The sequence below is a fragment of the Ascaphus truei genome, chromosome 5 (assembly GCF_040206685.1).
Source record: "Ascaphus truei isolate aAscTru1 chromosome 5, aAscTru1.hap1, whole genome shotgun sequence".
NCBI classification, from domain to species: Eukaryota; Metazoa; Chordata; class Amphibia; order Anura; family Ascaphidae; genus Ascaphus; species Ascaphus truei.
The window spans coordinates 103003038-103016024 of record NC_134487.1 but is presented as its reverse complement, the minus strand read 5'-3'; the positions used below and the strand labels follow the sequence as shown (position 1 = coordinate 103016024).

At 42.9% G+C, this 12987-nt stretch overlaps 1 protein-coding gene and 2 non-coding genes across 3 annotated transcripts; all 3 read right to left on the bottom strand.

The window, feature by feature from the left end:
* Window positions 1-2557: 2557 nt before the first annotated feature.
* Window positions 2558-6658, bottom strand: RPL18A (ribosomal protein L18a). The gene is made up of 5 exons (XM_075600373.1): window positions 6538-6658; window positions 4743-4922; window positions 3477-3606; window positions 3069-3178; window positions 2558-2709 (listed from the first exon to the last, which is right to left on the bottom strand). The coding sequence occupies exons 1-5, from the start codon at window positions 6553-6555 to the stop codon at window positions 2617-2619; spliced, it is 531 nt and encodes a 176-aa protein (XP_075456488.1). The 5' UTR covers window positions 6556-6658; the 3' UTR covers window positions 2558-2616.
* On the bottom strand, window positions 4114-4244 carry LOC142496359 (small nucleolar RNA SNORA68). The gene has a single exon (XR_012801958.1). It is a non-coding gene; the product is annotated as a small nucleolar RNA SNORA68 (small nucleolar RNA).
* Window positions 5176-5306, bottom strand: LOC142496360 (small nucleolar RNA SNORA68). The gene has a single exon (XR_012801959.1). It is a non-coding gene; the product is annotated as a small nucleolar RNA SNORA68 (small nucleolar RNA).
* Window positions 6659-12987: the final 6329 nt, after the last annotated feature.

The window sequence follows — 12987 nt, the reverse complement described above, 5'->3', positions numbered from 1 at the left end:
ATTTCCCAGCTTTGTGGATCACTGAGATGGCCGCTAGGAGCACCTCACTTGGGATTTTCTGAGATCTCAGAAAATTGTTAAACAGATGGGTCAGTTTAGCGACAAGTATATCACTACATTTCTTACAATACGTGCTGGAAAATCTATCTGGGCCTGGAGCCTTTCCGGGACTTGATGGCCAACTCCACCTCATTGTATGTGATTGGGAGGTTGAGTTTGTCATTCTCATGACAGGATACTTGTGGGAGTCTACTCGCATTAAGGAACTCCATTAGGTCTCTGGCATATGTGTGTAATAAACACTTGAGCTGGTATGACAGAGTTGGTGTGTGAGATTAATAAGTGCAGGAACTTGCTAACGTTATCTAGGTCAGTGTTTTTCAACCAGGGTTCCTCAGGCATGCCTAAAAAGTTTCCTGTAATTTTCTGACAATTTTAAAATGAAATCAAATACAAAATAATTTACAATGCATTTGATCGGAGTTGCTATTAGAGATGGTTGGGGGTTGCTCAGAATTTCACTTAGGGTTCCTTAAACAAAACAAGGTTGGATATCACTGGTCCCTGCGGCATTCAATGTAGCACATAATACACCAGAAATACCAACCAGTCTGCTTGTTCAGATGTTGGTAATAATTGCAACAGCCTGCTGCTTAATTACCAGTAATGTGAAGCAATGTAATTTTCCTATTTCCAATCCATGATTGGATCGTGGGTCACTGCAGGATCCAATTACTAAAAAAGCAGCATATGAAATCAGCAGTATAGGTATATAGGTTTAGAGACACTTACAGTCCGGCTCACACTCCTCAGATAGATTCATGATTTGGTAACCATGGGTTACAAAACGGGAGCACTCATCTTTGGAAACCACTCTTTTTTTTTTTTTTTTTACAGTAGTGTAGCAACAGTTATGAGACACACAACCGAGGGGCTGTATATGCACATAATTGGCTGTATATCTGGTTACCAACATGAGACTGTTCTCAGCCCCTTTTCTACCAACATGAGTGTCTTAATTCCGTATGACATTTCCCCTCCAATTTTTTATTATGTATACTATGTTTCAAATCCATATACATTACCCAGATGAGACCCCCTTAAACATGTCACTGCAATTAGTTCACTTTGGTCCTTGGAGAGATTGTCCCCTTAAATGAAACTTATAATGCATTTTGTAATAAGAATTACACCAAATAAAAATGTGTGCACCTTCGAATATATCAGACAGGTCTGCAATCCTGCATTTCCCTATTATCTCGTAGCATACAAGGCTTTCACTGCAGCCAGGCACTCTGGGTATTGACATCCAAATGAAATGTCACCTTTCGTAATAAAGTTTGCCATTTATACCTCTTTGTAGCCATTTTTTTTCCTATAAAGACCCAGTGATTGTGGGACTGCTGGCAAAAGCTGCAAACACTTCCCCATAGTGGTCTAGGGAAATAAAGTAATGCAAGAAAGGAAGTGTTTTAAGTGACTCTTGATGGAGCAGTTCAACCTAGCAGCTAATCTGTTTTATTTTTATTTCTAGCAAGCACATTTGGCTTTGACAGATTTAATCACCCTTAAAGTTACTGTATTCCTTATGCATATCGTGAATAATATGAATAGATTGTTGAAAACAGTGAAACCAAGCGCTTCCATTGTTCTACAGCAGGGTTTCCAGACTACAGCCCAGGGGCCACATCAATCCCCCCCACAAGATTTTTTTTTTCCCCCAGCCCGCAGTGATTTGAAATATATTTTTGCTCATTATAGATAATTTCCCAGTGTAAGCACTGCATCCTCTTTGTAATTGTCACATTTCTCTCTTGTTCTGAATCATCATGCTAATTACCACAAAAAATCCAAATAAAACTTATTAATTCATAAAATACATAAAGATTTTTTTTCTTCTTTAGCCCATAAACAAAATAGTGTAGAATATACGTGTCTCTCGTACTGTAAAGTACAAGACCACTGTTATACAGCATTAGTGCCCCCACTTTTCCCCTCCTCCCTCACCAGGGCAAATGTTACTGGTGTAGCTTCTTCCCACCTGCTGCCTAATGAGTGTTAAATCACCAACTACCAGTGTAAGCAGAGGAAAGGGACAGTATTCCTCAGTGTGTCGGCATTAAGCAGCAGACTGGAGGAGAAACTTGTACACAGTGCTGCAACATCCCTTCTGCCTGTGCACACTACCATTGTTCTATAGAAAAAGGAAATTATATTTGTAAATAAAAGTACGTTTGGTAAAATACATCAGTCTATTGCAATTTATAGACAAATTGTTACTTATGTCAGACTATTGACCTCAGTTATCAAAATGAGTTTCAATGGCAGATTAATACAAGGCAGAAGCACTAAACCAACAATACTTCAAGATGTTGAAAAAGTCTCTTTTTGGAGCCACAAAAATTCACTTTTCACAGGGATTTAAGCTCAGGAAACGATTTCATTTTTTATGTATGATAAAGTGGTGTGCAAGCAATTTGTAAGAATAAAGAAAAAATATACAATTTACTACCATGCTCCTTTTCCAATCAATTCTGCTGAATTTAAAACAAATGACTAATTTTCCAATAAGAATCTTTATTACACCACAGAACAAAGAAAGCTTCTTTGCTTGGTTTAGAAGAAGGTGTTTGGTCTCTTGGTGGTGAAACGTGGCTTGTGCTGGCGGCGCAGAACTCTGTGTGGCAGAGGGAACTTGATCTTTGAGTCCTTAAATAAAAAAAACAAACAAAAAAAACCATTACAAATCATTTCCACAGCACTAAGATGTGCACAATTGACACCATGTTTAATGCATATACATGCAATAGACAGGCTTTCATTTAACACTGCAAACCATTTAACACTGCAAACCATAAGAACTGTACAGTATAAAAATGTATGTTTCGGCTACTTAGTTCAGTTATGCTAGAAAAAAAAAGCACAACCTGCTACTGTAAGTTATTAGCAGGGGTCACTATTTGGGTCACAAATTAACATGCATTGGGATTTTACATTGAAGAAGAAAAGTCACTACCATGAGAGCAGGAACCCTCAACATGGTCATGTAACAAAATGATGACACTTACATGGAACTGCTTGATGGCAGGTCTGCGGCATTTGTTGGCAGCAATCACCTCAACCTTCATGATCTGAATGGAGTGGGCACGAGCACGATGGCGGGCACCCATGTCACGGTCTGCAGGAGAAACAGCAACATTGATTCATATTTTAAACAAAAAGTATGCTAGAGCCAAGAGGACAAAACCATGCATATCCAAATGGGCACACTGTTGGAGTCACCAAATACATTATACAGCTATTAAACATTTGCAGCCCAACAGGAATACTGCACTCGCCGCTTATCATTACAGTTCATGCAGAACATAGAAGTGTCATTCTAGATACTACAAATTCTATATTTGTATCAACACTAGCCTAATCTATGAAAACGTATTAAACAAGCAGGTTCAAAGACAAGGTGAATGTTTGCTTACAGCATTGTGTTACCGCAGCAGCAGTGGTCAGGTCTCTGTACTCCCTGTACATATTGTGTGTTCCACTACGAGAGTCATAGCGCAGCCAGATGCCAAAATTCTTCACCCTCAGTGGAGACTTCTCAAAGACCTGCCAACAGGAAAAATGTATGTAACAATCATGGAAAAGCTGAAAATGATGCATCTGCCTTCTCATTGACATTGGCATGTCCAATATTCCATTAAAGATAATACAAAGAGACGGAAGACCATCAACATAAACTTAAGCAAGAGTAAACATTCTACCCAGTGCTGAGGCAACATTAATAATTAGAGGGAAGCATAATTTACAGTGCTGTGAGCTAAAGATAGATAATCTGATGTATGAATAATTTGATATCAGAATTATGAAATTTACATTGGTAAATTCAATTTTATAAAACAAAAACCGCTAAATGACAAATGAAAATGTTTGCATACGAAAACTGACAATTATTCGTTTTTGTTATACTTTGTGTTCTTGGTAGCCAGCAATGCTCTCAGATTCATCAAAACAAGTAGCAGCTACTAAAGTTAATCTATTATCTAAACAAGCTTGAAATTATAGAGCTTTCAAAATGTATGTAGCGCATACCATTTTTATTTCAGTCTAGAAATAAATTGTAGGACCTTCGATTTCACTTTCATGAGCACTTCAGCTCTTGAAAGGCGACAAGGTACAGATAATATCTGCACACCAGACAAGATCATTACACGTGAAAATAATGATCGTTGGGTTTTGTGTGCAACTTCATAAAACATAATACGCTGCACCTATTAAGCAAACTTTACAATCAAAGGTGATGTCAATAGGTATGGACTCTTTCCAATTCACAGCATAACGGAAAATGAACTTGTGATGCTTCAAATAGCTTTTTTGCTTTAGAGGAAATCTTTTATGCATTAAAAGTGATTAATTATTGGATGCATTGCTTAAGTGCAGCAACATAAATTACATACTATTTTATGCTCATCTCATTTGCCAGAAATTTTTTCTAGCATTCACTCTTGGGTAGATCTTGAGACAGCCGATATTGTGAATGTGGAGTTTATGTTGGACAAAGGAAGAAACTAGTCCTTTTCATTGAGACAAGACAGCCCTCGCAATACCAAAAATGTTTTTATTCATGACAGAAAAAAAAACAGATTTAGTAGCACAAACCTGTATTATGCTACATTCTGCTTTGCGGATTAGTAACAGTACACCCAGAATTCAGTACTTTGTAATACTTTACTAGTAATATATACCTGTCCGCAGTACACTATTTCTCCAGACGCCTTCTTCATCTTTTTAAGCTGAGAGACGAAGTACCAGAATCGGGACTTGGCAACCACATGGTTGGGTGCAAAGATTCGCATGCGATACAGGGGTGGAGCAGGAGTCTTCGTTGTAGGCAGACTGCGCCCGATGACCTTATACTCCCTCAGCTGAAAAACAAAAAATAAGATTAAATACATTTTCTTGCAAATCGCCTTACTCTATTGGAAAATAATGTAAATATCAAGGACCGGAACATTGTGCATGGACTGAACCACCTGTCCTGAAACCGGTATATCCTTAAAACCTAACCTGTTGGTGGCTCTTGACAGGAGTTGGTCACCCCGTATTAGTATAACAAGTCGATTGCAAAGTCCCCAAACCCTAATTATGCAATATCTTTAAAGTATTAATATGGAATTACATTGTGGTACCTTATAGTTCACTTTCATGAGCACATCAGCTCTAGAAAGGCGACAAGGTACTGGTACTTTCTGCACAACAGACAAGAACATTATTGGATGATACAATGCTCTTTGGGTTATGTGTGCATAGACTCCAATATGCCTCTTAAATATGCTGCAGCAGTGACTTCAACTAACCAGCCAACACTAGCAGCCCAAATGTCTCTAAATACATTACTACACATGCATCAATACTGATTTGCAATGACAAAAACTTTGATCCAAAGCTATTTGGAGGCCATTATGGGAATGGGACAAAATGTTTGCCGTTTCATTAATGGTGAAGACTGTTCAATTGGAATAAATATTAAAAATGTGTGTTTGCAATGTTACATTAAATATTTGACATCCTTGAGGTATAGTAAAAGGTGATTTTATTTTATATACACGGATTTAGCAAATGAGAAATGTAATTCAGCTTAGAAACCTAAAATGCCGAATGAAGGTTCTAATTTGCCAAGTCCGTGTGCCTGGCTCATCTTTTTAGCATGGACACCAAGCTTTCAGACACTACCACCCCGCAGAACAACTCTCCGGGCTAATGTTAGGTTACTTAATGTCCGTTTACTATACCCCCCCCCCCCCCCCCGCCACTTTTTTTTTTGTTGCCCAATCAGCCGTCATGTCAGCCTCACTTACCCGAAACCCTTTCAGCTTTAATATCAGAGCTCCCACAGACTTCAATGAAGTCTGACTCGCTCAACTAACATACTACGGATTTTTTTTTTACCCAAACCCAACTGATTTCAGTCACTGAAAGTTACCACCGCGTATAAAGTAATCCCCCCCCCCCCAATGTAACCCTGCGGCGCTGTTGTGCGAGCATACCCCGGCCTACCCACGAATACCCCGCCGCGCTGTGTTATCTGTATATAAAAGGGATATCCCCCACGTATGCAGCTCTGCCCCGGGCAGGACGCCCGCGCTCAGTATGTACAGTAACCCTCCCTCCCGGTGGTGACGGTCTCAGGCCGCCTCCCTCACTCCTTCCCCGGGGAGGACACGTGGTGGCTGCTGCCCGGCAGTGGGCCGCACGGCCTTCCCTGCGCCGCACACCCATGCAAACAGGGATAACGTTCGCAGCGTCCCACTATCCTTCCTATCCTACAGCCGCCTCTCTCCCTCCCTCCGGGGCCGCATGGCCGCGCTGTGTCCGCCATGATGTAGGCCGCGGCCGCAGCAAGCGCAAAAATATAAGCAACGGCGGCCACCTGGACCCGGCCCGGGACACTGACACCCTCAGGGGAGATACTGAACCAAACACCGAGCCGAAACCCCACCGCCCAGCCGCCCCCGGCCCGGTTCCTCGGGGTTTCCTTACAGTGCCCGACGCCTTCATGGTGCCTCGCTCCCTGCCAGCGAGTAAAAGGAAGCGCTGCTCCGACCGCCGCCTTACGTCACCCTGCACCGGAAGTACGCGCAGGTGCCGGCCCCGAGAGCCAATTGGAGTGCGGTGGGAGTGCACCGGGTGCTGATTGGATGCACTGCCTGTCTGTCAAATGCTCGCACATCCAGAGCTGGTTTGTGCAGCGCTAGAGAAGAGGTGCGGCTGGCCACGCAGTGTGTACATGTGGTGATAGTCAGTGTGGTTATAGCAAGGCCCGAGGACTGCAGGCCTACTGTATACTGTGCAACAATACTGCATCCTGTAAAAAAGCACGGCCTTTGTACATTTTAATATATCATACATTTTGCAGTGTCATTTTTTTTTTTGCTTAAACATAGATTGTAAGCTCTACAGGGCAGGGACTCTGCAAAATGTGTCTGTAAAGTGCTACGTAAAACTAGCAGCGCTACACAAGAACAAACAATTATTATAATTAAATATATTTACAGGTATATATGTTAAACCAGCGGGGCGCAAAGTGGGGTGGCGTGCCCCTGTGTTAAACCAATAAAGTGTATACAATAGAGCCGCCAAATTGTGTTTTTAGCTGTGCAGAAAAGTTGTGTAATGCGGCAGACATAAGCTTACAGGGATCCATGTTAAAATGGATAAGAAGTAACGAGTGACTCACTGAGTGCTCTTTTGTAGGTCATTACCCTGAATCCCCTGCTGCAGTGGAAGCATTGTTTGCTAAGAGATTATGTATGTATACATTTATATAGTGCAATCTAGGTAAATAGTGCTTTACAGCAGTAATACACGTGAGCAGAGGTGGATTTGAAAATTTGTCGCCCCTAGGAACTTGCATATGGCGGCCGCCTCCATTCTGCCGAGTTCCGCCGTGGACGTCACCAACGTGACGTCGCACGGTGGCACGTTGCCATGGAAACACAACATAATTACGTCATTTGACGTTGCCACGTCATGTTGCTATGGCAATGAGACGCCGTGTGATGTCCCGTTGGGGACGTCCGCAGCGTCATTTGACGCTGGGATTCCAAAGGAGCAGGAGGGCGGCAGAAAGGAGGTGGCCGACAAAGGGCAAGGGCCTTCCTATTAGGTCCGATAGGCCAGGGAGTGTGGCAAAATTATATGGAGGTGGAGATTTTGTCCGCCCCAAATTTTGTCACCTTTTCGTTTTAAGTGGCAGTAAGTAACAATACATTTGCTTAAGGGCCAAGGATACAAGTCACAAGCCAAAATGGTTAGATTATATATAATTTATTCCTTATAAATGACAATCTGACATTACTATTACTTTGGCTTGGTTTGACCACATTTCTCTCACCAAGTGAACTCTGTATTTACAATAGTGTCTACCTGCACATAAAAAAAAGATATGCAACCCTTCTCTCAAAAGATCTGTCCAGAGAGGATACAAATATCTCTAACAGTATAATCTTATTAAACAATTGGAAGAGCATCAAGTATGGGAGTACCAAAATGTTTGCAGAGTGGGCAAGAGGTAGGGCCTTCGTCCTCCAAGTACAGAAGAGATACTGCAGTTGTATGCAAAGCTCCAGGTGATAAGGGGTATACTGGGAGCTAAAATGTACCAAGGGGCAGAGGGATGCAGAACTTTTAATAAGAGAAAGAGGTCCAAAGATAGAAATCCCACGAGTGTATCTGCATTTCTTGCACAGGACACACAAAGCTGCTTTATTCGCCGCACTATTATATCATATAGTGCTGTGTTTTTCAACAGAGGTGCTTAGTGTGAGGATCGGGGAGTCACGCCGCTCTCGGGCACTCCCCGTTCACCTCTCTTCGTTTCCGGGTCTCCCGCTTCTCCCGCACTGCCCGTCAGCCTCAGCACCTCCTCAGGGACTACCTGCTGTGAGGAGCGCGCTCGCGCACTTCATCCGCAGCTATATGCTCCCTCCGGCCACCCTGGACTCCGCCCACGAGTTGACACCACGCGGTGCGCAACCGGCGCGTGCAGGACCTGTACCTTCCAATCATCACTGGAGCACCTCCCCACACCTGTCCAGCATCACAGAACAGCCAATAGTAGCCGCCACTTGGGATGCACCTTCTCTGCACCTCCTGCCTCATTGGTTGCCTTCCTCCTCATATGGGCATAAACCTATGTTGCGTAGTGTTCACTGCTTCGTTGCCTCCCAAGTTCTGTCTTGTACCATTGTTCCTAGCTCGCAGTTCCTGACCCCGGCTTTCCATCGGACTCTGCTCTTCTATTCTCCTGACCCTTGCTACGTATGACGATCCGCACATCTCCAAACCCGAGCTCGGCAACGAACCACGACTACTCTTCTCTCTCCAATCCTGACCACGGCTAATAGTACCTGCAACGATCCATTACTCTCCAAACCAGACCTCGGCAAGTATTGCGACTACCCTTACCTCTCCAATCCCGACCCGGCTACCAGAGAGGTTCAGTTACAAGCCGGGTCGGTACACAAGAGGTTAATCTGAAAGATAAGACTGGAACAAGGCAAGGCACAACTGTAGGAAGCAGCGAGGCTACACCGCATTATGCTGTGCACTGACTGAGAGCAGGAACGGGGTATATATATAGGCAAATGGACGGGGTGTAGCGGGGCGCGGCCCCAGCGGAAGCTGGGATAGGCTGCAGGAGACAAGAGGCACAAATGATGCTAGACATGCAGCTGGGGATCGTCAGATGTGCGTGCGCCTTACACGAGAGCTGTGCGGCACGTCCGGGGGCGGAGCCAAGCTCTGTGACAAGGGCTGAAGAGCTGCGGGTGCGCGCTCTGTAATCAGGGCACGGTTGCGCGCATGAGCGGAGAGTGGAGCAGCAGAAGCAACAGCACTAGGTAAGGAGGGAACACGTCGCAAAGGACATGTTCCCTGATTCCTTACACATCTGAACAAACCACAAAACTTCTGGAACAATGTCCTTTGGACAGACGAGACCAAAGTGGAGATGTTTGGCCATAATGCACAGCGCCATGTTTGGCAAAAACCAAACACAGCATATCAGCACAAACACCTCATACCAACTGTCAAACACGGTGGTGGAGGGGTGATTTGGGCTTGTTTTGCAGCCACAGGATCTGGGAACTTTGTAGTCATTGAGTCGACCATGAACTCCTCTGTATACCAAAGTATTCTAGAGTCAAATGTGAGGCCATCTGTCTGACAGCTAAAGCTTGGCCGAAATTGGGTCATGCAACAGGACAATGATCCCAAGCACACCAGCAAATCTACAACAGAATGGCTGAAAAAGAAAAGAATCAAGGTGTTGCAATGGCCCAGTCAAAGTCCAGACCTCAACCCGATTGAAATGCTGTGGCTGGACCTTAAGAGAGCTGTGCATAAACAAATGCCCACAAACCTCAATGAACTGAAGCAACGTTGTAAAGAAGAGTGGGCTCAAATTCCTCCACAACGATGTGAGAGACAGATAAAGTCATACAGAAAACGATTATTTCAAGTTATTGCTGCTAAAGGTGGTTCTACAAGCTATTGAATCATAAGGTGTACTTGGTTTTTCACACATGGCTTCTCCATTTTGGCTTTATTTTTGTTAAATAAATCATGACACTGTGTAATATGTCATGTGTTGTTCATCTGAGGTTGTATTTAACTAATTTTTAGACCTGCTAAGGAACAGATGATTGTTATTATGTCCTCATATTTAAAACCATAGAATTCGAAGAGGGTGTATTTTCTTTTTCACACCACTGTATATAACTTGAACTTGAGGACCATGAACAGTCTTTTGGAGTCGGATCTCAGATGATAAGTGCTGCTGGGACCATGAACAGTTTTTTGCAATCAGATCTCAGGCGATAAGTGCTGCATGTGATACGGGTGAGGCGCTTGTTCAGAAGGGTGGGTAGGTTGCAAACACACAAAGCCAGCATGCTCAGAACCCCAACATATACATATATATTTATGTCAAAAGGAGTGCTACTGAGCGTGGCCAAATGTATGCAAGAAAAGACAGAAAAGCCCAACGCTACATCCAATGTGGTAGTAGGTTTTTTTCATTTTGCTGTATGAACAGACCCAATGTGGTCATTCTCCCTCCAACAGAGATAAAAGAGAAGTTTCACAGTTTAGTGTCAGTTAGGACCTGCACATTTGGTTATGCCTTGACCTGGCTTGCAGGCTTATAACGCTTTGGCCAAAGGGTTTAACTATATGACCCTTACTAATGAGAATATTATTATTGAAGTATTTAACTATAGACTATTTACTATCTATTGTCACATTGGATGTAGCATTGGGCTTTTCTGTCTTGTATATGATGTGGTGGGTTTTGGGGTTCTGCGCTTGCTGGGATTGTGTGTTTGTTCATATCAATTTTTAACTGGCATCAGTTGTTTGGAGGTTAGTGGTCCCTCCTCCCAGGGTTTAAGCTCACCCCTTCCCATTTTTTACAGTAGTAGTTTTTTTTCTTCATTTTGCTGTATGGATGGACCCACTGCGCTCATTCTCCCTCCAACAGAGGTAAAATAGAGAAGTTTCACAGTTTAGTGTTAGGGCCTTCAAATTTGGTTATGCCTCGGTGTGGCTTGCAGGCTTACAACATTTTGATCACTCCACAGAATTCCAGAGGGAGCAGGATCACCCGGAAAAAAAGAGAAAAGACTATAGTGTACACTGTATATATTAATGAATGAAATGTGGCTAGAATCTTGGCTCATATGTCAGCCCACTTACAAGAAGGTTGAAAAGAATAAATCTCCTCCAAACAGTGGCTCATGCGTTTCTTCTTTGTGTAGTTGATACTTTTGATTCCCAGGGGTAGATAAATACAAAGCTTTCCCCAGAATTGGTTACAGAGTTTCTGCTTAACGGGTATCAAAGCTCAAGCAGCATTTCCTGCCACTGACTTATTTTATTTATTTATAAGATGTTTTACCATGAATTAATACATTGAGAGTTACCTCTCGTTTTCAAGTATGTCCTGGGTATAGAGTTATGATGACAAATAATACATGGTTACAAATACATAGTTACATAAGTGAACAGGGTATACATTAAATACAAGGCATAGCATGCACTGTTAAAGATAATATCTATTATAGGCATATGTAACAGTTACAGACCAGATTAAAATGTGATACAGCTTTAGTTTTGAAAGAACTTAGACTGGTGGTGGCTGTGAGAGTCTCCAGTAGATTGTTCCAGTTTTAGGGTGCACGGTAAGAGAAGGAGGAGCGGCCGGATACTTTGCTGAACCTTGGGACCAGGACCAGTCTTTTGGAGTCTGATCTCAGGTGATAGGTGCTGCATGTGGTAGGGGTGAGGAGCTTGTTCAAATAGACAGGTAGCTTGCCCAGAAAGTATTTGAAGGCAAGACAGGAAAGGTGAACTTTGCGCCTAGAATCAAGTGATGACCAATCTAGTTCTTTGAGCATTTCACAGTGATGTGTGTTGTAGTTGCATTGGAGAACAAAACTGCATATTGAATTGTAGAGGGTATCAAGTTTGCTAAGGTGGTTTTGGAGTGCCGAGCCGAATACTATGTCCCCATAGTCGATAATTGGCATTAGCATCTGCTGTGCAATATGCTTTCTGATCAGGCAGTTGATGCCAATTCAGCTTTGATAGCCATTATCAGAGCCCAGTGAATCCTCCCATTAGTTTCCCTTTTGAATAAAGTCTCTACATGGCAGATATAATTTATTGGTAGTATGGAAAGTTAAGCTTGGGTACAACATCAGCAACAATAGGTTGTGCAGGGAAGTCAATGAAACATGGGTTTCATTAGCAAGAGGGAGGTGTGATGGGGTTGTCAAATCTGGTGATGATGAAAAAACCATAAAGAACAGTTTCCACAGAAAGTGGCCATCCTTATTAATGTTGGGAGAAGTCGATTGGACGGTGGTTGAAGAGGAAATGCACAAGCCAAGACAACCGAGATAATCATCCACATAGGAGAGTAGAGGAGCTGGAGCAGTGTTTGTCCATTTGGGGGTGCCAGAGGCTTGTCACCAAGATACAGTAAGCGACAGAGTGACAAAAAGACAGAGAGGGTTTCAGAAAGAGTGAGAGGTATGTATGTATGTGTTTATTTATATAGCGCCATTAATGTACATAGCGCTTTACAGCAGTAATATAGGTGACAATCATATAAATAACAAATAATATAAATAACACATAAAGGGGAGAAGCGCTTCAGACATAAAAGTAACATTTAGGAAAAGGAGTCCCTGCTCCAAAGAGCTTACAATCTAATTTGTTGGTAGGAAGAACGTACAGAGACAGTAGGAGGGCATTCGAGTAAGTGCATCTGCAAGGGGCCAAGGTTTATGTATAAGTTGTACAGTATCAGCCATGGAGCTACTCGTATCCTTCCTTAAGCAGGTGTGTTTTGAGGTGGGTCTTAAATATGGATAGAGGGGTTGCTAGTCGGATATTGAGGGGAAGGGCATTCCAGAGGTGTGGGGC